Source organism: Amia ocellicauda, chromosome 3 (assembly GCF_036373705.1).
Source record: "Amia ocellicauda isolate fAmiCal2 chromosome 3, fAmiCal2.hap1, whole genome shotgun sequence".
Taxonomy (NCBI): Eukaryota; Metazoa; Chordata; class Actinopteri; order Amiiformes; family Amiidae; genus Amia; species Amia ocellicauda.
Window position 1 is genome coordinate 49640139 of NC_089852.1, and position 24695 is coordinate 49664833.

The window sequence follows — 24695 nt, forward strand, 5'->3', positions numbered from 1 at the left end:
ATGCAATCACTCTTTCTTATTTGCCCATGTCTGTCCTAAAGCTGTGCACTGAGAGGAGAAATGAAACTGAAAAAGGTAAAGGCCAAACTTGACAAAAGGCCCCCTCACTGAACTTACTTCGTCTGCCACTTCTTAAATTGACTTGTGGCATTTCCAAGTTAACAATGATGATACACCAAGTTCAATAAAGTCAGTCCTCTTCCACAAGGTTGAACAGCCTTTCAGTTGTCCAAAGTATTATTGAAGCCTGGGCAAAAGAGTACAAATGGCTAATGTTTGTTCACTTGCACTTTCGAGATGACATTTCATGAGCCTACAAAATGGGAACTGAACAGTGCCAAAAACTATAGAGAATGATTTAGATTTATTTACCATATGCACTTGGATTTGATCTTGCTTACAGATAAATTCAAGTTTCTTAGTGAATTGGATTACTGGGGTCAAATATCAGTTTTGGAGGTAAGAACCCATAAAGTCATCATAGACTACCTTGACCAGATAGCAGATTTCCATGATACTGCAAAGAAGAGCTTCCTTTATTTTATACCAGGGCGTGTTAATGTCACTGAATGCAATTAGGTGAAGCACACTTCCTAAGAGATTGAACAGAAAGCTGCAGTCGTATTACTGAAGTTAGCACATTCAATAGCAGATTAAATACTACAGCAAAGACCCTAACACACAAGTGTAGGTTCAGCATTGTAAGCAATATATACGAAATTACAGAATTAAAATCAACATAAATTACATGTCTTGGCATCGTTTCGTGTTCCACCAAAAAGTCATTAGAAACATTATACATGAATAATGGATTTAGTTCATGTTATTGTACTTCTGCAGTAAGCTGCTGTCAATCATACTAAGCATATCAAAATTGACTGTTTTTCCCTAAGCGCAATGGGAAAAATAGGCTTCATTACATGTTGAAAATAGGCATAATGAGTGTCAATTGCATTCAGCAGCATGGCCAGAAATAAGACAAGTATTTTCAAATAATAAAGTGTGACAGTATCCCTGTGTCTGGATAGCTTTTCTTAGGAAGCTGGTAATGCTAAAAAAAACAGCAAGACACAAACACACAGAAAGACACACAGACTTACACAGTCAACCCTGCTCATACCATGACAAATATCATCCCTTCACTTTGTGTTGTTGGACTTGACAAAAAGCATTAAGCAGCAAGGAGAAAATGCCACAAGATGCCTAAGAACTGGGAACAAAGACAATTATTCAAACTACTACATGTCTTTCTGAGATGTGGAATCAGTTCACCTTTGTTAAGACTGCGCTATGTTTCTGTGATGAGATGTTAATGTTTGTATGTGTGCTTTCAAAGCCCCAGCATGAGCTTTCTCACCTTTAGGATCACTTTTTTAACTTACCCAACTAATGAGCATTTTAATGAACCCACAACAGGAGTTAATAGCTGCCTAACTGCATGTTAATTAGAACACCAATTAAAACTACCGCTTAACATTTGGACCTGTAGAAATTCTTAAATTTCTCAGTGACATTAGACATCACTTTATCCGTTGGTTGAGAATATACATAAACCAACAGAAACTTTTCTCAGCTAACATCGAACAAAACAAAACCTCACACCTGTAAGATACATGAAATAAAATAAAGACAATACATATGTTTTATCTTTTTCTGATGGACCACATTATGGATTTTAATATATATATATATATATATATATATATATATGAGTTGCCCTGATACATACTGGGGCTAAACTTTTTTTTCATAACATTTATTTATATTAAGCAATTATCATGTAGCTTCATCCATTAGCAATATTGTGAATTATTCTCCGGCTTGATGATTTCTTATCATTATTTAAACTATTTAGAAACAATAGCATTTGAATTAGTTTTACTTGGTATATATACATATATATATATATATATATATATATATATATATATATATATATATATATATTAAAATCCATAATGTGGTCCATCAGAAAAAGATAAAACATATGTATAAATATAATATATATATATCAGACATAACATTATGACCACTGACAGGTGAAGTGAATATCACTGATAATTTCGTTATCATGGCACCTGTCAGTGGATGGGATATATTAGGCAGCAAGTGAACATTTTGTCCTCAAAGTTGATGTGTTAGAAGCAGGAAAAATGGGCAAGCGTAAGGATCTGAGCGACTTTGACAAGGGCCAAATTGTGATGGCTAGACGACTGGGTCAGAGCATCTCCAAAACTGCAACTCTTGTGGGGTGTTCCAGGTCTGCAGTGGTCAGTACCTATCAAAAGTGGTCCAAGGGAGGAAAAGCGTTGAACCGGTGACAGGGTCATGGGCGGCCAAGGCTCATTGATGCACGTGGGGAGTGAAGGCTGGCCCATGTTGTCCGATCCAACAGACAAGCTACTGTAGCTCAAATTGCTGAAAAAGTGAATGCTGGTTCTGATAGAGTGGTGTCAGAACACACAGTGCATCGCAGTTTGTTGCGTATGGGGCTGCGTAGCCGCAGACCAGTCAGGGTGCCCATGCTGACCCCTGTCCACTGCCGAAAGCGCCTACAATGGGCACGTGAGCATCAGAACTGGACCACGGAGCAATGGAAGAAGGTGGCCTGGTCTGATGAATCACGAGTTCAGGGTGTTGACTTGGCCTCCAAATTCCCCAGATCTCAATCCAATCAAGCATCTGTGGGATGTGCTGGCCAAACAAGTCCGATCCATGGAGGCCCCACCTCGCAACTTACAGGACTTAAAGGATCTGCTGCTAACGTCTTGGTGCCAGATACCACAGCACACCTTCAGAGGTCTAGTGGAGTCCATGCCTCGACGGGTCAGGGCTGTTTTGGCGGCAAAAGGGGGACCTACACAATATTAGGTAGGTGGTCATAATGTTATGGCTGATCGGTGTGTATATATATATATATATATATATATATATATATATATGTGTGTCAATTTTCAGTCTAATATATATATTTTTTAAGTGTTTGCATTAAATATAAATATCGGAAGTAATGTTTTTTTTTCTCTTTGGGCCCTTGTAATAATAATTCATAATTTGGTGATCTATTAAGGAGATGAGACCACAATTAAACGGAAGACACATGGGCTAAATTGATTTTTAGTAGTTGTAGCTGCAGCAGCAGTGGGCCGCCTTTTCTAATTGCGCTGATGTATTAAGGCAATGTCCGGAATCATATTTGTATAATCTATCATCTGCCACAAATGATCTCAGGGTAGCTGAAGAAGCCCTCTAGCCTGACCAACTCTCTCCGAGATGAACGAGCCGTGTGGGGCTGGGGGCATCTACTGGGTAGGCGCCATTATTTACACCTTAATAAGTACTGCTCAGGCTTTGCATTACTGTGTCTGTGAAGCGGGTTTTCAAGAGGAGGTATCCCGGGGGTAGCACTCTATATACTTGTTTTGGTACGCACCTGCTGTGCCAATTTCACAGAGCAAGGATGTGTTTTTGAAAGGCACTGTGGTAAAAAGTGCTTTTTCAAAGGAGACTGCAAAACTGAAATAAAGGTACTCTTTTGTTCTTGTTTTAACATTATATTTAAAGCCTTCTGGCTATGCCACACAATTAGACTATATTGTCAGATATTAACATGTAATGAATGGGACTAAATGAAGGTTATTTTCAAGATAATTTTCACTATGTGGGCCTAATGTGTTTGTAAATAGTCTTTTTTTCTAAGAAATAAAGGGTAAATTGTAACCCTACATTTCCCTGTTTTTTACAGAATAAGGTGATTAGTTTGACTCTGAACTGTGTGTTTTTAAAAACACTATCTATAGTTTCAACACCAGTACAGAAAGAGGACTGCCAAGTGCAGGGAGATGTGAAAGCTGAATATAAATAGACTTTGAAAATGTATGCATGTTTTTGGAGCTAGGTGGCTCAGCTACTTTGAGCATGGGGCTGATTATACCAGTGTCTGAGATTCAGTCCCAGTCCGTTCTCAATAATACTGTGTTCCCCAAACTACTCAGTGTAGGGTTTTGGTCCTTTCCCGTAATTATCCATTCAACAGTGAACCAGCAAATGCCAGCGCTGATGATGATGTGATACATTATATACTAATTTATGGATTATCACCGTGACAATTAATAACTAGCACGTTGTATCACTCTGTAACAATGTGATTCATCAAATGCAGCCAGCAGGTTTGGTATTGCACGTAGAAGATACCGTGACCATGTAGTGCCGTGTTGAAAAAGAAAAGAAAAGGAAAAACCTCAAGGCTTCCCACATTATTTTATTTGAGATTTGCACTCCAAGCAAAAGCTTTCTAATGCATATTTTATGAAGGCCAAATGTGGTGCCTTCTCTTGAGTAATTAGCCTCATTTGATGAACTCTGGGCTTAAGGTCTTTGTTTATCTGGATACACAAAACAGAATAAATAATGGCATTTTCAGTAGTTTGTGTAGGCATCCACAACTGGTGTAGGATATGTGTTTAACTATCCTAGGTGTACATTCCATGAAGTCAATTGCCTGGGGAGACTTGTATCTTAGGTAATAAAATGAATGAATATGAATAACCAGACAACATGTTTGTAAAGTGATCTATTACTTTACACATTTTATTGCTAATACAAGTCTTCTAAAGCTTGTAGTACTTTGTGTAAAACAAATAGAAAAATATCTGAGAGAATTGTGTGCATTTTTCTGTTATATAACATAAATTATAAACATTAAAATATAGCATTTTATTTGGCACTGTTCTGCTTTACGTTCTAGTGTTGCTACCTAGAATGGTATCTGTCATGATTGTTTGGTAGTTTCTTTCTTTGTTGTTTATATTTGTTTTACAGGGAAATCTCAAAGGGAAAAATCACAGTAGCTAAATTCAAAAGAAGTCTCCAAAGGCACCTCTTCCAGCCGCCACCAATCGGAAGTTATTTTCTGGTTTGTGATTTGAGACTGACAGGTGCCTAGCACTCAACCCTGAAATGTTTGGCTGCTGGCTGTCAAGTTCCTAACAGGAGCTGCCACTCCTCACATTTGTTTATATGGAGTAAAGGACACTGCAGTAACTTATTAATGCCCCCCCCCCCTCTCTCTCTCTCTCTCTCTCTCTCTCTCTCTCTCTCTCTCTCTCTCTCTCTCTCTCTCAGACAGCCCTCATGTTCTCTCAGGACAAATGGTTCTTTACTCCCCGTGGAAATCTGCAGCACTCTCTCCTCTTTTTGAAACTGCGCCTCACAGCAAGGTCCCCAATGGACAGCAACGAGGACAGCACTTCATTTATATTCTGAAAGAATGCCTGTAAAGCTGTTACTGTGTAGGGCGTGAATCAATGCAAAGCGTGTTTATACACTCATGCCATCGGCCTACCCTGCTCTCTGGATTGTTCTCCTCGGTGAGCATGTCAGTCGATTTGTGCTGCTACTGTATGTGATGATTTTTTCAGGTTAATGTATAGAGCAATACAAAGTGACAGATGTTCTAGTGTTTGTCTTCTGTTTTTATCAGTTTTGTTTAGCCCTTCCTTAGGTCAAAAAGTCTATCTACATAATATATTCAATCAAATAACATAAATGTTGGAAAATCAAACTCCTACTACCAGCAGACACTCTACATTTATCGTGTTAGTATTATTAGTCGTAAAATTATCATTTTTTCATTTGACACAAGATTGAAATCCTGTTCTGAGAAAGTTCACTTTAAAGAACTCATCCTGACCTTTTTATTTCATGCTGTTTTGCAAATCCAGTTCTTAATTGAGTGCTAACACAGGCAACATAACTAACGTCTGGCTTCAAGTTGTGAAGGACGTCTCAGAACAGGAAAAAAAAAAGAATGAAAGAAAACAAAAAAGGATTTATCTTTTCTTGTATCCAATTAAAGGCCATGACCTGTATTGTAATGCTACAGAAAAGTCCCTGAGTATTGACAGTCAAAGCCATTTTTATAATCCAGGTTCGAAAATCGAGATGAATGGACGTCACAGAAAGAATGGTGGTTAGATGGCCTCGAGTTCCTCAGTGTGGCAAGTCTACAAGAAAGCATCAATCCACTGGAGGATGGGGTGGCAGCATTTCAATTACCCCCCACTGATACTCCCCTGTCCCAAAGTTACTATATAGCATTACTGAAAACACTTATGTACACAGTCATGATGGCAGTTGCCTTTATAAATTCCTAATGTACTTTGTTCGGACAGTCGATAGCCTGTGTGATTTATATGTCATTATATTAAAAAGAATACAGCTGAGGGGGCTTAATGTGTAATAAATATACTCTAGCAGGCAGAGACGGTAAAATCTCTGCTGGATTCTCTCTGCTTTATTGTAGGAAGATAGGGAAGGGAAAACGAAACCCAGGCACTGAATCACGGTAGTGATATAATATCAGGATAAAGGTATTGCCGTATCTTTTTTTAGGTTTTTATTGATTCTTGTTTTTACTCCTGCTTTTCTTTTTAAGGCTTCTTTCCGAATTCCATCTCCGGATAGAACCAGATAAATAAAAGACGATGAGCCCAGTCTGAAATACTGGATATATAAGGGCTCAGCAACAGAGTTAATGTCTGTTTTTTCTTGTTTTTTTTCCACCAGTGTTTAACAGGAAGCAGAAAAGGGTTTTAAAAGTGTATCCTGCTGCCTCCGAATCCTGCTACTGCAAAAGGACAAGTGTCAGCTAAAAGCAGGATATACTGTGAAATCACACACATACACACATTTAATAAACCTTAAAATACAGCTCATGCTATTTCCTTTTACTAATATGCGAGTGGGCATGCCTCCTCACAGTAAAAGCCTCTTCGAAAACAGAAAGCCTTGTCAATTCGGCCATTTGTCCTGCGATAAAAATGAGAATGCTTGTATAAGTCACAACAACTGAACACAAGAAGGTATAAATACATCTGTTTTAGGATTAAATTAATAAGAATAGAACGTGTGATTATTTAATTTTGTTTACCAAATAGAAATGTTTTTTCATCACATGACCTCTGACACACACTCTGATAGGAGTACTGGTTCTTTCAGGGCTGTGATTCCAAGATGGGAAACGGCAGAGTTTCAGAAGGACAGACAGACATCTCCGAGCCAACGATCCTTCAGCCAGGCCTACCTCCCTACCTACCTACCATTTTCGTATTGCCATTATCGACCTCTAGTAACGTTCACTGAGAGGTACATTCAGACTGGTGATGCCCAAGCTGAAGGCCCATGCAAGAAACCAATCATAATAAGATTGAGAGCTTCAACACAGTGACTGATGGTGTTCTGATGCTGCTAAGAAACAAAATGTGCTGTATGAGAGAAAAAATATATTAATTGAAGAGTTTGCATTCTATTCTCCTTAACTTTCACAAGTCAATGATTTCGGGAAAAGATATCACTAACTGGAAGTCAAATCAGGCTTTTGGTGACAGAAGCCAGATGTTAGCACAAAAAGGATCATCAACAAACAGCCACCTCAGAGCTACAGAAAGTGCTCATCCTTGGCAATGGAATCTTACAGCACATTTCAAGGGAACACAAGTACCCATCAACTTGAGAGCAACAGTCAATAAAACCCCTGGGGGAATAACAGCTAAGCACACTCCAAAAAGGACAAACAAAATGACAGTGTAGGTCCTCTTCCTGGAAGTGTTCATATGCAGCTTCTGATAAATTAGGCTGGCTGTGTACTCGATCCAAAGAGCTTCCTTTCTCAGAGGCTTATGCTGAGTAGGCCTAGGAGGCTATGAACTGTGCATCAAGTTGCAATCCAAACAACTTCAGCTTTCAAAGTTTCCACGGTTGTGTGCTGCTTTCGCTGAGTTCTAGAGAGTTCTAGCTATCTAGAGACCACCCTAGACAACGCCGCCTAGAAACCTCTGTATAGGTTAGTAAAAATGAATAAACTCTATTATTAAAATAATAATAATAATGTAACAAAATCACTGAGCTCCAATCCATATGTAAACCTTCATTATATACACGTTTTAAGTAATTCTTCTCAAGGTTGTAGAAGCGACTGGTCTTTGAAATAAATGTACACTTCATTCGGGCACTTGTACATTTGTTCTTCACTGCAAAAGGTATATTTTGCTAGAGGGCACTGTGATAGAAGTAGAAGTAAGAGAAAATAGTTAGATTTTTTTAATGCAGAAATAGAAAAATAGGGGAACAGAGGAAAGAAGAATAATGTGACATTCTCTGTAGCTGAAAGATGAATTAAAGCAGCAGCAGTCTGTGTGTTCTGGGCAAATCCCATGTTATGTCTGATGTTTCCAGGCAGAAGCATTCCTACACAGTGATGAATTACCTTAGTGACTTAGCTAATGAATTTGGTATGCAAGGTAAGTTGCAGAATCAGTCTGCAAAATACAAACTCACAATAGCATCAACAAATAGTGACTCCTTCATTGTAAATAAAGCCTTTATTTATGCCCTTCAAATGAAAGGGAAAATAAATTGCCGAGTGAAAAGAAAGCAAGCCTAGATTCCTTCCCTATTACAGGACAAATGCAGAAAAAATATATATAGGATAAATAACCTCAGGTCAGGTTCACAGCAGAATGAAGGTCCAAGGAATGCACTTTAGGGCTTGCAGGAAAGGAGATACAAAGAAACAATTAAGTTACAAATCAGTTATTGATTTGTGATGCTTTGTATCATGTGAATGGCCTGCCGAAGCCTTCAGTTGTTCTAAAGATTTGACGTCTTGATGCGCTATTGATTCGTTTTGTAAAGAGGTACTGTCAAAAGTATACAGTGCCTTTAAAAGTAGAATGGACAGGTAGTTGTTTCTAGTGGGGCACTCATGTATCTTGGTTAGATCTCAATTTGTTTTCCTCATTGTTGGTTTGTCAAACATGCCCAGAAAGTACCTCCTCAGTAACCTAACTTTTTCTGATAGTTTGTTTTTCCCCTCTCTCTGCAACTCATCCTAAAAACACAATACAAAACCACAAATTATTTCATAAACATTTTTTGTATATTCTCCATCAAATAAGATGTACATTTGTATTGCACTTATATTTTGTAAGTCGCCCTGGACAAGGGTGTCTGCTAAGAAAGAAATAATAATAATAATAATAATAATAATAATAATAATAATAATAATAATAATAATAATAATAATAATAATATATAATGATGTAGGTATCTGATGATGTCCCCTAATTCCATGTTCATTCTACTAACAATTTTGTTTTGACATTACTCAAATTATTGTTGGTTAGCAAATTACAGCAATTTTATTTTTCATTTTTTTATTGGTATGTTTATTGTTGGGGGGTTTTCTCCATCTTTTTCAGTTACAGTAATGGGTTCTAGCCCTTGGAAAAATCTCGCAGCCTGATAATATGTATTACAAAAGATAATTTATTGGTAAAATACCAATATTGTTGGCATAATACTAAAGTGCTGGTGTACAATATATTGCAAAACTGGGGCAAGGCATACTGACTGGAACTGAAAAATTTCATTAAGAAGGTAAGACCCTGATATCTGCCAGGCATTCATTCTCTTCCAGAAACCAAAGACATGCATTGAGGAAACATACAGAATATTACTTAATAGGACAGAGAACAAGAAAACATGTCCATTTAAGATCAAGCTACAGTCATTACCTGTACAGGAATGTGTTTCTTGAAGGCAAACTATGTAAAACGATAAAAAATGTATGCATCTCGTGTCATAGTCTATTATGAAGTAGAAAAATGGCAATTGAAGGGTGAATCTGATGTGTGTATGGGCTAAAAGCTGTATATATACTGGCATTTTATTGTTTCTGGGCAGCAATCTAAGCATATCAACTGGGAAAAGCAATACTTCGCAAAGTGTGTACGACTGCAGCTTGGCTAGCAAGCGGAAGATATCCTCTCTCACCAGCCTGAGACTTTTTGTGTCGGCTCTGACAGTACTGTCCTGTACATCTGCCAGCCGTACTCTGAGTATAATGATGAATCTGCACTACTTTGCATGTCCCTGAGACGCCTTGACTCATTGGAGTGAAGGATGAGTTTTCTAATAAGGTACTCAAATGCAGGGCTGGTATAATTGGTGACCCCCCTCAATCATTTTGATCTTAATTCATCTCCATCTCCATTCGCCAAAGATAAAACATTCACGACCTCTTGTCTCCAGTCATCAGTCTCAACCATATTTGGTAACATTAGTGTTAGATTTAGGTTACCATTTTTAAAGATACAGGAGCCATCTTTCAGTTAAAGCATTAATCATGTTCTTATTTTATTTGGCTGATCATATACACAGTCAAGTGCAGTAACAGTTCTTTCATCCCATGCATCTCTCTCTGTGTATGAATATATACATAAAAAGCTTAATAGTGTTAAAAGTTTTGTTCTGGTTTTCTTCTGTTGCATCATCTCATTGTCAATTACCGTGTGGTTAATTTTCACTTTATTTAGTAATTACACAGACTAAATAAATATGTATACATATATATATACACTCACCTAAAGGATTATTAGGAACACCTGTTCAATTTCTCATTAATGCAATTATCTAACCAACCAATCACATGGCAGTTGCTTCAATGCATTTAGGGGTGTGGTCCTGGTCAAGACAATCTCCTGAACTCCAAACTGAATGTCTGAATGGGAAAGAAAGGTGATTTAAGCAATTTTGAGCGTGGCATGGTTGTTGGTGCCAGACGGGCCGGTCTGAGTGTTTCACAATCTGCTCAGTTACTGGGATTTTCACGTACAACCATTTCTAGGGTTTACAAAGAATGGTGTGAAAAGGGAAAAACATCCAGTATGCGGCAGTCCTGTGGGCGAAAATGCCTTGTTGATGCCCAGAGGTCAGAGGAGAATGGGCCGACTGATTCAAGCTGACAGAAGAGCAACTTTGACTGAAATAACTACTCGTTACAACCGAGGTATGCAGCAAAGCATTTGTGAAGCCACAACACGTACAACCTTGAGGCGGATGGGCTACAACAGCAGAAGACCCCACTGGGTACCACTCATCTCCACTACAAATAGGAAAAAGAGGCTACAATTTGCACAAGCTCACCAAAATTGGACAGTTGAAGACTGGAAAAATGTTGCCTGGTCTGATGAGTCTCGATTTCTGTTGAGACATTCAGATGGTAGAGTCAGAATTTGGCGTAAACAGAATGAGAACATGGATCCATCATGCCTTGTTACCACTGTGCAGGCTGGTGGTGGTGGTGTAATGGTGTGGGGGATGTTTTCTTGGCACATTTTAGGCCCCTTAGTGCCAATTGGGCATCGTTTAAATGCCACGGCCTACCTGAGAATTGTTTCTGACCATGTCCATCCCTTTATGACCACCATGTACCCATCCTCTGATGGCTACTTCCAGCAGGATAATGCACCATGTCACAAAGGTCGAATCATTTCAAATTGGTTTCTTGAACATGACAATGAGTTCACTGTACTAAACTGGCCCCCACTGTCACCAGATCTCAACCCAATAGAGCATCTTTGGGATGTGGTGGAACGGGAGCTTCGTGCCCTGGATGTGCATCCCACAAATCTCCATCAACTGCAAGATGCTATCCTATCAATATGGGCCAACATTTCTAAAGAATGCTTTCAGCACCTTGTTGAATCAATGCCACGTAGAATTAAGGCAGTTCTGAAGGCGACAGGGGGTCAAACACAGTATTAGTATGGTGTTCCTAATAATCCTTTAGGTGAGTGTATATATATATATATATATGTATATATATATATATATATATATATATATATATATATATATATAGTGAGGGGAAAAAGTATTTGATCCCCTGCTGAGTTTGTACGTTTGCCCACTGACAAAGAAATGATCAGTCTATAATTTTAATGGTAGGTGTATTTTAACAGTGAGAGACAGAATAACAACAAAAAAATCCAGAAAAACGCATTTCAAAAAAGTTATAAATTGATTTGCATGTTAATGAGCGAAATAAGTATTTGACCCCTTCGACTTAGTACTTGGTGGCAAAACCCTTGTTGGCAATCACAGAGGTCAGACATTTCTTGTAGTTGGCCACCAGGTTTGCACACATCTCAGGAGGGATTTTGTCCCACTCCTCTTTTCAGTTCCTCTCCAAGTCATTAAGGTTTCGAGGCTGACGTTTGGCAACTCGAACCTTCAGCTCCCTCCACAGATTTTCTATGGGATTAAGGTCTGGAGACTGGCTAGGCCACTCCAGGACCTTAATGTGCTTCTTCTTGAGCCACTCCTTTGTTGCCTTGGCTGTGTGTTTTTGGTCATTGTCATGCTGTAATACCCATCCACGACCCATTTTCAATGCCCTGGCTGAGGGAAGGAGGTTCTCACCCAAGATTTGACGGTACATGGCCCCGTCCATCGTCCCTTTGATTCGGTGCAGTTGTCCTGTCCCCTTAGCAGAAAAACACCCCCAAAGCATAATGTTTCCACCTCCATGTTTGACGGTGGGGATGGTGTTCCAAACACGGCGAGTTGAGTTGATGCCAAAGAGCTCGATTTTGGTCTCATCTGACCACAACACTTTCACCCAGTTCTCCTCTGAATCATTCAGATGTTCATTGGCAAACTTCAGACGGGCCTGTACATGAGCTTTCTTGAGCAGGGGGACCTTGCGGGCGCTGCAGGATTTCAGTCCTTCATGGCGTAGTGTGTTACCAATTGTTTTCTTGGTGACTATGGTCCCAGCTGCCTTGAGATCATTAACAAGATCCTCCTGTGTAGTTCTGGGCTGATTCCTCACCGTTCTCATGATCATTGAAACTCCACGAAGTGAGATCTTGCATGGAGCCATAGACCGAGGGAGACTGACAGTTATTTTGTGTTTCTTCCATTTGCGAATAATCAAACCAACTGTCACCTTCTCACCAAGCTGCTTGGCGACGGTCTTGTAGCTCATTCCAGCCTTGTGTAGGTCTACAATCTTGTCCCTGACATCCTTGGACAGCTCTTGGCCCTTTAAGAGAGTGCTCATAATCTCAGCTCGTTACCTGTATAAAAGACACCTGGGATCCATAAATCTTGCTGATTGATAGGGGATCAAATACTTATTTCCCTCATTAACATGCAAATCAATTTATAACTTTTTTGAAATGCGTTTTTCTCTCACTGTTAAAATACACATACCATTAAAATTATAGACTGATCATTTCTTTGTCAGTGGGCAAACTTACAAAATCAGCAGGGGATCAAATACTTTTTTCCTTCACTGTATATATATATATCTTCACCATCATTACCATCATCCCCAAGATGTTTCCATTTGCTTCGATCTACAGCTTCTCTTTCCCATGTCACACCTGCAAAGTTTATCATTTAATTTTCCCATCTTTTAGGTGGTCATCTTCTTGCTCTGTTTACATCTCTTGGGATCCATTCAATGGCTTCCTTTGGCCATCTTTGATCTGTTCTTCTTGCAATGTTTTCGGCCTATTGCCATTTGAACATGTTTACTCTCTATATAGATAAAAAGATAGATAGATACACACACATACAGTATGGAGTTAGTGTCAATTGGGGTGAATCTAGTGACTGGTATTTAAAGGTGTTTTGAGAATAATAATGACACAGAGCAGGGGCTGCAGTAGGACAGTTAATAAGGAAGAATTTTGTCCAGATTTCTCCTGATGGCAGTTAAGTATCTTTTCTTTTCTCTCTACCGGTTGCAAGCATGCAGTTAGTACAGGATTCTATGGAGTAACTGACTGTACTTTCTGTGAGGAACGTTGGAGTTAAGTGTGTTTTTGTGCCACAAATGAGTTTTGAGAGGGTCTTATCCTCCACCCACTGTTTGTGAAATGACACGCCGGCTGGAGAAATGACTGGGAGCTGACAGGTGTTGTGAGATATGGGAAGGTAGGTCCAGTAATAAGCAGAGTCCCTGCGGTGGCCTTCTGTGGAAATGAAATATTGAACATTATGAAGCTGAGACTGGACAAGGGGGTGCACAGGGGCGGTTTGGGCCATCGTTAGAAGTAGTTTTCTTGTTTTTGTTCTTGAAATCCTTGTTACTTTCTCTACCTTGGTAGTCAACCATAAATACCAATTGCCAGAGGGTACAAGGGATACTAGGTACACTAGTATTACAATGTAATAAAGAGGCTAATAAAAAAAGCAACAACATGATAAAATAAAACTAAATTAAAATGGAGAGAAAATGTCCATCAATATGTTATATAAAACATAATTCTGTAAACCTGCAGAAATACACACACACACACACACACACACACACACACACAGTGGGGTCCCATACTATTTTAGCAACATCCAATTAAGTCACAGTTTGACTCGATAAGCTCATTTGAAGGTCTGGTGAGCAGACGAAACCCTAAAATAGACAGAAATATCTCTTAAACAGACATTGGAGACCAGAGAATACTCTGGATATTGACTTTGAAGAAGAGGAAAGATTGGCAACATGACTGTGGAAAACCCAAAAGCAGAAAATCCCACAATATTCTCTCCAGATCTTAAAATTTGGAATTACACAACTGATCAATTTAAGAGGTGTAAGTGTGTAAGACAAATAAAACATACTATATATATATATATATATATATATATATATATATATATATATATATATATATATATATGGTCTCTCTAAATCTAAATTAAATTATAGAAAATATCTAAATTATAGAAAACAGAAAGGTTTGCTTTAATATTTTAAACAGGAAAAGAGCTGGAAAAGGTAAGGAGTATCATTCAGTGTACTGTGAAAACTAATCTGAAGAAACAAGGTTACTAGCTGAAGAGCAGCTTGTAAGAGAAACAGATATCAGACACACATATGGAGAGGGGAGCACTGTGGGTGAAAGAGCACACAAACAATCTGCTTGAAAAGGTGTGTTCAGACAAGAGCAAGCTCTGCCAATACATCTACTTTGGACAGGGAAATCTATGGGAAATACCTGATGTCAACCTAGTATTTGGTAATGTCTGCGAGCAGCTGTGACCCAAAGTGAATCTGATATCGTGGTGTGGAGAGCAGTCTGAGTAACAGCTAAAGTCCGAAAAATACAGTAATGATCTCACCCAGAGGGATATTGCTCTGTTTATTATTAGGAAAGCTCAATAAAAAATCAAATATTTTCCAAGAAGATGGAGCACCCTGCCTCACAGCCCGAAAAAAAAAGCTTAAGTCTAGAAAGAAGATCAAGGAATTCAATTATTACCCTGGCTGGCTGTAATCCCAGAATTAAATGTGATAGAACACCTTGATATTAGCACCAAGCTTGATTAAGTATTATTTTAATTTTATTTTTATGCAGGAGGGAGGGTTATTCCATGTCCTAGTGTGACAAGCAAATGAGTCCAATTATCATGTATGTATATGTTTAAATACATTTAAAAAAGGTCCAAAATGGTCAAAACTAACAATGTATGAAGACCCATATCAAAGTTCCTGGATTTGCTTATGTGCATATGTCCCTTTGTGATTTTGTGTCAGTGAACGATGTACCTTTGTAAAGTGCTACTTTATCATGTACTGCTTTTTTCAATCCTCTCTCGGCATGAGCTGCAATAGGCAGTTTTTTAGTTTTTTTTTATCATAAATTATGCCTGAACGAAGATCATGAGCTGAATCGTTTTCATCTGCATTGAATTAGCAAAAAATTTAAATCAGGTTGGGCCTATATGTACATAAACCGATTGTGTTTGGGCAGGTTATTTCTGTAGCCATGGAGGTCTTGACTGCAATGAGTGCAGTTGTTCAGAATTATTTTCTATTTAACATTTTGAGCTCCAGTCTCTATTCTGTCAGACCCTGTATTTCTTAATTTTTTGAGCAAAGTGCAGTTCTGCAACTTAGCCACATTTGCATACTCGATATCTGATGTCATGTTCTTTTAGTCCCATTTTCAGAGCAATGACTCAGAATTCTGCCTTTCAAGACCGTATCTTTGGGAAGCATATGCTACTTAAGCATGGTATATTTGAGATGCCTTATTGTACTACATCTGGGCCATAAACGAAAAACATGAGCTTACTTATATCTGGAGGAATGTAACGGCATATCTATGTGTTTGCGAATGTGGTGGCTGATTTAGTGTGAGTCACGTTATGACTGAGAACATAATAATAAAACAACATTTATAAGTGATGGTCTCTTGCACAACTTGTACATTTGGTAATTTCTTCCTAAAGGGGATCATGTTTCAATTACATCCATCAATTATGGCACAATCATTGAAAATATATCTATTTTCAGTAACGCTTTAGATTACGTGGTCCAATTTAATATTAAATAGATATTCAATTGAAAATCTATTAACATTCAACTACTTGATAATTAAAGTTCAATAGAATGTTAATGTAATATCTATCTATACCAAAAGCATTGTCAGCGTAGAAAAACCAATGGCTAATTTGGAGATATCTACGTCTGCTGCATTATTTCTTGTAACTTGGCTTATGGGTTTGATATCTCCACTTCAGATGGCTAAGCGATTTTGTGACTTGCGTTTTTTTATGCTGAAAACTTTTTTGGAATAGATAGATATTACATTAACATTCTATTAATATTTATTTAGCAATGAGTTGAATGTTAATAGATTACCAATCAAATGTCTATTTAATGTGAAATTGGGTCATGTTATCTAAAGCGTTCCCCTATTTTCTTTCAGGTTTTTCCAATCAAACTATTAAACTGTTAAATACAGTACCGTATATATATATATATATATATATATATATATATATATATATATATATATAATATTTTTGTTTTTTGTACTGCTATGCTCTGTTCCAAAGAGCTCCCCAGAAGTCACCATAATTGAAGAGCAAATTCATGGCAAATTCATGGCTGATTACTTTGTCACTATGCAGAACCTCACTCTGCTATTTTTAAAATCTTTCTGTAACATCTCTCCTCACTTTGCAGTAAAGTAAGGACACCTTATACAGTGACCCGAAGCTGTTCTTGTCCTTGACCATTCATTATAGATTCACATCCTTTGAAATAAAGGTGTTATTTTTTTCGGTTGTATTGATTTTTATTTGTAAATTTTTATACATACAGCTCTGGAAAAAAATAAGAGACCACTCCAAGTTAAGTTAAGTTAAGTGGTCTCTTCATTTTTTCCAGAGCTGTAATTAAAGGTCTGAGAGATAACCCAGATATACATTTTCACATTCATTTTGTGCATATCTGCACATTCACTGGAACATATCTTGTGAAGTCTTTTTTTTGTGCATGACTGTAAATCTAGACAAGGAAGAGGAGTTCTGATTAATTCTCTCTGCTTCATAACAGAATAATACAAATTTGTGCTCGATTCTGCAGGAATCTGCCCCAGTTACAATGTGAATAAACAAGAAATCCGAGGCGTAAGTAATGAGATGTTTATTTTGGTAGAAAAGCCACAAACTCTTTAAAGCTGTTAGAGAGGGTGCTTGCCTTGAATAGGCAGTCTATAACCATGACTGATTGATTGATTAAGTCTGTCTGGATAGTGTATTCAGGTTAGATCTGAAGTGAACCACATAATTCAAGGATCATCTATTGCTAATATAACATGTATAAATCATGTTTTAAAGGTGTAGGGGACACACACTGAGACAGAATAGCTTTCTGCCACCCGATTAAGCAATGAGCCAATGCAGCTGTAAATCTTCCCAGGAATTTCCCCCCGGCGAAGCTCCAAAGCACAATTCTGTGCTGTTCCCAGCCTCCCATTCTTCATTTTCACACTGCCATTGTATTAGTTGTGCCAAAAACCTTTTCATCTGGCTGTTTAAAAAGAGATGGAATGTAAGTGTTTCACACTTAGCCCAGGCAACCTCTGCTGAGCAGAATACATTTCTTTCGTCCTAAACATCACAGAGGAATGTGCTAAGCATTACAAATGCGCTTTCCCACACTAAAGTGCACAGCCCGCACAAAAATACATCTTTCTTCTTTGCCCTTTTACCATGTCTCTTACACAATGAAACTGGCAGCTCTACCTTATTGGTCTTGGAGTTGCTATCAATGTGCCTGTCTTGATTTACATGGAATGCATTATGAAAGTCAGCTTTGTTGGGGGATCATACATATACCAGATATATGGATCTTCTCTGTGTAGACTGATGCAGCAGATATCTGTCGACCAACCCCATTTGATTAAAGAAATTACTTTGTACAATAGGTATGTAATCGATTTGGTTACTGCCTTGAAATGTGACACCACCAGCAATATATCAACCTGATATGTGGTGATCTACTTCACTCGATTCAAGTGAATAAAAAAACAAACTCAAAGCAGGACAGCAATGGATACTGACATTGTGTTTTTAAACAGACACATGCACTGCTATGGAGCTGATGTCAGAGATTTTGTTTTGGGCTTTTTTCCCTTTGCCATAATTACAGAGCTACTTATTTTCTAAAGGAATCTCATTAATGTTAGGTTGTCTGGAGGACCTTGTTAGAAGAGAGCAATGTGACAATTCAGAAGAGAAACAGATTTCTAAATAAGTAAGGGAAAAACAGCACAATCGTGACTCAATCTTCGCCTTATATTTACCAAATATATTTAGCATACTTAGCATTTTCTTTCAACCATAATTTGTCTTTTGAGATGTTAAAGCTACAGTTCTGAACAGCAAAGGCAGGATTGCAAACCTTTTTCAAGGGTAACAGTTACCAGATTAAACCTAAGGTTGCCAACTCAAATACGGAATACTGTAAAAAGAGAAAACATGTTGGTGTATGTATCTAGTACATAAACTAGAGTAAATATGTTTCAAAGTGAAATATAGTCTCCCTAATGTAATATAGCAGAACCTATTTGGGCTGCACTGACTGCCAGCTGCTGAAAACATACTAAGCATCCTCCAAGTAGTTTGTTCTCAGGCCAGTTACTTCAGTTTGCACTGCGAACTTCAATGAAAACAGCTGAGCTGCTGTGCTGTTGGGAGTGACTGACAGGTCTTCAGCTGCCCCAGGAGTTGCTATTATCTAGCAAGACAAGGATCCCTCCCATTACCACACTACACAACCTGGCGGTTCTCAGGCCAAATCAGAGCTGCCACTGGGACTACCAGTAAAATGAAGCAAATTTAACAGCCAATGGCTCCGGCAATTTTCCAGCCTGCAATCTCCAGATAGACACTCTACCTGTATCTGCATCTCAGAGACACACATATTACAAGCAGTTTCCTTTTCTGCAGTTAAATTTGAAGAAAAAAAAGGGGCCACTAGTCGCTAGAAATAGATGTCGTCATCATTTGTATTTATACATTGTTCTGGTTTATTTGTTGCTATTTGACAAGAGGTCTTTCAGACGAAAGGAGTTTTTTACACAAGCATAGACACATATATTCTCCAGGGGTCATTCAGGTATTCGAGTTTCCAAATAATACCCTTTGACATGGATTGAGATTACAGGTATCACTTAAAACAAGAACCCAATTTGAAACCTGATAATTGCAAAATGAGTTTCCCTGCCCTTTCGTTCATTTTCAATCCTCACATTTTTTTTTTCCAACCGCAATCAGCAATAACAAGAAAACGTCCTTTGACAATCTAATTTAGATAACTTCTGTGCTCATGTTACATTCGGTAGACTAATTTGCTTTGCTGATCATGGCTGAGGTATACAGATGCCTTTTAATCAACAGCAAAAACAGAAATGTGGAAACAGCTATGTGCCTCTAACAAGGAAGATTAAAAAATCATATTTTCTTTACTGATCAAATGAGAGGCTGTCACTTCATTGGGTACAACGCAAAGAATCATATTCAGCAGGCTAGATTAATTGTATAAATTTGCAGATAATAACAGCATCAAACAGTCCCCTGAGTGCCCGATTGCAGTGAAACAGGGTCTCGCTTTGAAAGGGACTGTGACAGCCTCAGAGGAAGAGAATGTGAACATTATCCTGACACACATAAAGGATAATGGGTTATATATCCTGATCTGCAGTATCCACAATGTTGTTCTCTTCTTTTCTGTATTGAGATTGCTATAGTATAAAATGTTATAGTAGGAGAGTTAAACACCAGAATACTTCAATGCCTGGCAACAGTTCCTTTTCCTTCCCTACAAGCTGGGAAGCAAAGCAATTTATTCTACCTTCAAATTAAGCTACATAATTTACCTCATGTTAGTCCATACTGCCAGACCAAACACTATGAAATAAACAAACCCCTCAATGTGCAGTAAAATTAGCCTCTGTGAACTTTACACAGGCATGATATTTCTCATTCTCGTGCAATTAACACTTTTTAACAGGATCCTTTCCATTTCAACTAATGCTGTTGGGGTTGAGAATACTCTTATTATCCAATGTATCCATTTTGCAGTGATGCTGGAGATCTAAATTATGAAAATTGGGAATGCTAATTTAGTGTGCTTCAAATTTTACTTCAAGGACTAATAAAAGTGCGGTATCACTTTCACATGAAACATCATTATAATGATAATTTGTTTCTATAAAAACTGAGAACTTCAGATTCTTATATATTTGGTTGGGGAGTATAAAAAACTATACACATATACGGCTCAGAATGGAAACTAATTTTTGTCCAAATGCCAACGACTGCACCCTGCTGTTGTCTAATGAGCTCTTTCATTCTCATCAGTCGCAGCTTTAACAATCATTCTCAAATAATTCAGGAAAGAGTTTTGCATAAGTTTAGTCTCAAGGGAAAGCAAATACAACTGAATAAAAATACACCAATAAATGTGTGGTTTAATCAATGGAGCTGGAAGCAAAAGAAAACGAAACTTAAAAAAAACAACACACAAAACAAACAGACAAACAAACAAAACAATGATATACTTCTTCGACTGATAAATGTATGAAAGTCAAATAACTGGAAGGAACCACCAGAGATTTAGATTTTTTCTGCACAACATACATTGATGAAGGGTTCCCCAGATAGGCTCCACACAAGAAGCTCCAGTCTTCCTGGCCTGTGTGGAGACCGGAGTCCCAAAGGGCCGAGGAATGAAAGTGCTCTGTGTTGTGTGTCTATTTCCTCCTGCAGGCCCACCTGCTCTAATTCTTCCCCACGTCGAGTTCATTTATCAAGCGTCCGATAGAAACGTAATTTGTTACAAGTTTGCAGCATTAATCACTTCGCTGTCCTACTTTTCCTGTGTTTCTTGTGTGGGAATGGCTAAATCCTTCGCCTGCTTTGGGGATGCAGCACTCGACTTGAGCAGCTGTAAATGTGTGGGGCTTTTCCAGGCTCAGAGTCGAGCGCGCCTCAATCCACCAGTGTAAGAACTAACCTCCTCTTCCTGTCATTTTAGATTTCTCTTCACATCGCTCATCATTTCAACCAACCCCCATCACAATAAAAGCTCTTTCAAATTTCCACAAGGGAGACTTATTGTTTAAATAAACACCAGTAAACAGAAAAGACACTGATTATAAATTCATCTTACAAACATTCGAGATGGCAGTGTGTTATTTAAACCTGGTTAGCTTTATTAACGATAGACTATGCTACCAAAGCCCGTTAGAACCCCACCTTCAGTCTAAAGTACTGTAACAGAATAACAGAATAACTTCAAATGACAAATTTGCCATTCACTATTAAATCTGTATTTTGGTCAAAATAATGATTAAATATTCATTAATTATACATATTAATGATATTTCTATGTTCCATTCATTTACAGAATAGAGATATTGATTCTAGACAGAGACGCTTACCACAACCACAAACTATTGGGCCACCTTTCCTTACTAAACCAGAGCAAGCGAAAATAGGTAGGGACTGACTAAACCAGTGAGCAAACTACAGTACCTGCCTTTGAAGAAGTCAACAGACAAGATACGTAACCAGATCATATGAAGGAAGGATTAAAACAATTACTACAGAAAGGAATATGGTTTAGGATTAAGACATTAAAACTTAAGACAGGATTAAGGGCTTTTAGACCACCAACAAGACGATGACCTTCCTTTGAGAGTTTGATTTATCTTACAAACAAAAGAAAAACTTAAAAACACTATTGGCAGGCACTTAGCTGCAACACCACGGCAAAAAATCATCACACAGAAATCAGTCAACATCTTACCTTTCTTGTCCCCAAAATACAGAGTCTGCTGAGCTGGATTTGACCACTGGAGGGAGGTGTTGTCATTGTGATCCACCCGGCAAGTCAGATTTGCTGTTCCGCCTTCTGTGACTGTCACATTCTGAGCAATGGGAAACTGGCCCTGGCCGCCTGAGAGAGAGAGCGAGAAAGAAATAAAGTAATGGGTATTTTTTTCACCCCTTCCTCTTCATCTTGTCCTCCACCAAGTATTCACACTACAAAAGAGTGGTGTGATATTATCATATGTCTGCCTCAGCTAACTCTCAATGAAAAGGTTAGGAATTGATCTATTTCAAAGCTAACACAGGACCTCGGCAGCTCATGCGTTTTCCCTCTTTCGACAAACACCTCTACCTACTGGGTCAAGCAAACAGAAATGCCAAGCGAGCAAAAGAAAAAATAAAACACACACACACACACACACACACACACACACACACGCACGCACACACACACAAAGAAAAAATGGCTGACTTGCAGAGAAACAGGCCTCTCACTTGTCCTGCTTGTCTTCAAACAATTTTTTATCACATTACCTAAGCAGTACAGTCAAAGCCAAGCTCATCTGGGCTGAAGATTGTGTGCATAATTAATACAAAGGCAGACTTATCATTAACTGTCCTTCTGAAACCCTTTTATGGATATCTGCATTACCAAATCCGACCAGAAGGAAAGCTGGAGTTTGAAGTCACTGTACTTAATAGACTCCCTTTCAGTTCTTGAATCAGTGTGTTCTTCTTCTTCTTTATGTATTTATTAATTTATAGTTTAGTTAAAGAAGTAGTGAGGTTAATAAGAACCTTGACATGTTTTCCGAACTTTAAAAGTCCCTTTTACCAATTTACATGGGCAAATAGCATCACAAACATCTTGTATTTAATTGGAGCAAAACATGCTTCTCTGGATCATAATGAAAAGAACATGAAAATGTAAAAAAAAGAAAAGAAAACAAATAAAAAATATCATTATAACAGATAAAAAGCCACATTTCCAAAAGAGAATATTCTAACAATTAAATCACTTAAATTACTACACTATTAAATTACTACATTACTAATTTTCACTCAAAAGGCTGAGAAATACTCTGCTTCATACTTCCAAATAAAGTTAACCACCATTCCCCTTTTAATTCCTAAGAGTTTGCTGTTTTTCACTGAACAAATAATCGAATAGTTTAAAGGGCGACAAATCAAGTATTCAATTAACTATTATCACCCAGCTTACTACCTAGGTGTCTAATAAGATTTGTTTCTAGCTGTCATTTGAATTACTGACAGATTTAACAATAGGTCACTGCCTTGGGTTAAATAATTAACTTAACCCCTATACCTATACCTAATATGCTTAAAGTATTAACACGGGGCTTCAATTAGTGCCTACTTTTCACTTTGTGTTGAAAAAAAGAAAGCAAAAACTAATTTCCTCAACTGGATCAAAAACAAAACTCATGACAGGACATCTAAGTTTTTGTCCTTAGAAAATGCCTACTGCCTTTCTTTTTTTCTTTTTGTGTGTGTGTATGTGTGTGTATGTGTGTGTTTCTTTTCAGTGTAAATTCCAAAGAGCAGAATCTCAGGGGGACAGCGTGACAATGCATAATGTAAGGAGCTGCTGGAATGGTGTGTCAGCATCCTTAGCTTTTTATCGAAGACAGTTTCTGAGAATTGATCTGGGATTGTGTGGCTCCAAATCAAACACACTGTCAGCATATCTAAAGAACTGAGGCTCTTTTGAGCCATGCAACAGACACGCCTATATACAGTGTTTAACTCAGCTGCTGAGGAGTTCATCATAATGGACAGGCGTAGCGGAGCAGGAGGCTACAGTGCAGTAATGCACAGCATAATCACAGTATACCTAAATAAGTCAGAGAGAATGCTGCGGACTATGATAAAAGCATCGTGAAATTGAATATCATGAAGGGAAAATATAAAAGGGTGTCCACAAGCAGGAATAAACAGAACTTTAAGAATTCAGTTTGAAACGGATGCATCTTGTGCTTTGCTGCAATTTCTTTTTTCCATCCCATTGTTACTTGCCTCTAATTGGCAATGTGGCCCAATTAGTGTCGGTTATGTTCTGTGTTTAAGTGTCTATTTTGCAGCTGGGTGGTAAATTGCCAAATAATCCCAAACAAGTCTTCGCACAAGTGCAGTTGATGTTGGTGAATACGGGGGAGGGGGGGACCTTCTTATCATACAGCCTCTTAGAGATCGTAATGTTTTTTTGTAATTTATTAATGTATTTAAAGTCTTTCATTCTACATTCCAGATGTATTTCCTTGAGGCTCCAGGTTTATTTTACTACCTCACATTTGATTTAACGATGATACAGAAAGGTAAATTGTAAATAAACAGACAAACAAACCAATAAGGAAATTGATAACTAAAACAAAAACTTTGAAAACAACATGTTCCTTTAAGGCTGATTCATAGCATGTTCTCATTTAAGACTTTATCTCAATAATTTAGTGTGCTTTGGTTTTTCTAATGTTTTGAATAATTAAAGAAAATTAGCTGCTGTCACGTTTTTAATTAAATATAACAAATTCATATTTAGCACTGAACAACAACACAGGAAAGTAGGCATATGATATTATAAGGGACAAGTGGTATAAAAGGGAAATAGCCTAGGTAATTACGAGTTAGTAGAAAGAAATTACATTTGTCGGTAGATCAAGTTTACCTACAAAGTCTCCACTGAAATCAATCATATC

At 37.9% G+C, this 24695-nt stretch overlaps 1 protein-coding gene across 3 annotated transcripts in view; it reads right to left on the reverse strand.

Moving 5' to 3' along the window:
- Positions 1–24695, reverse strand: part of LOC136746953 (cell adhesion molecule 2) — a 584452-nt gene that overhangs the window by 98171 nt on the left and 461586 nt on the right. For all 3 annotated transcript variants that reach the window (XM_066699859.1, XM_066699862.1, XM_066699860.1), the window contains exon 3: positions 21959–22108. In XM_066699859.1, coding sequence (XP_066555956.1) covers positions 21959–22108 — 150 coding nt within the window. The remainder of the gene's footprint in view (positions 1–21958; positions 22109–24695) is intronic.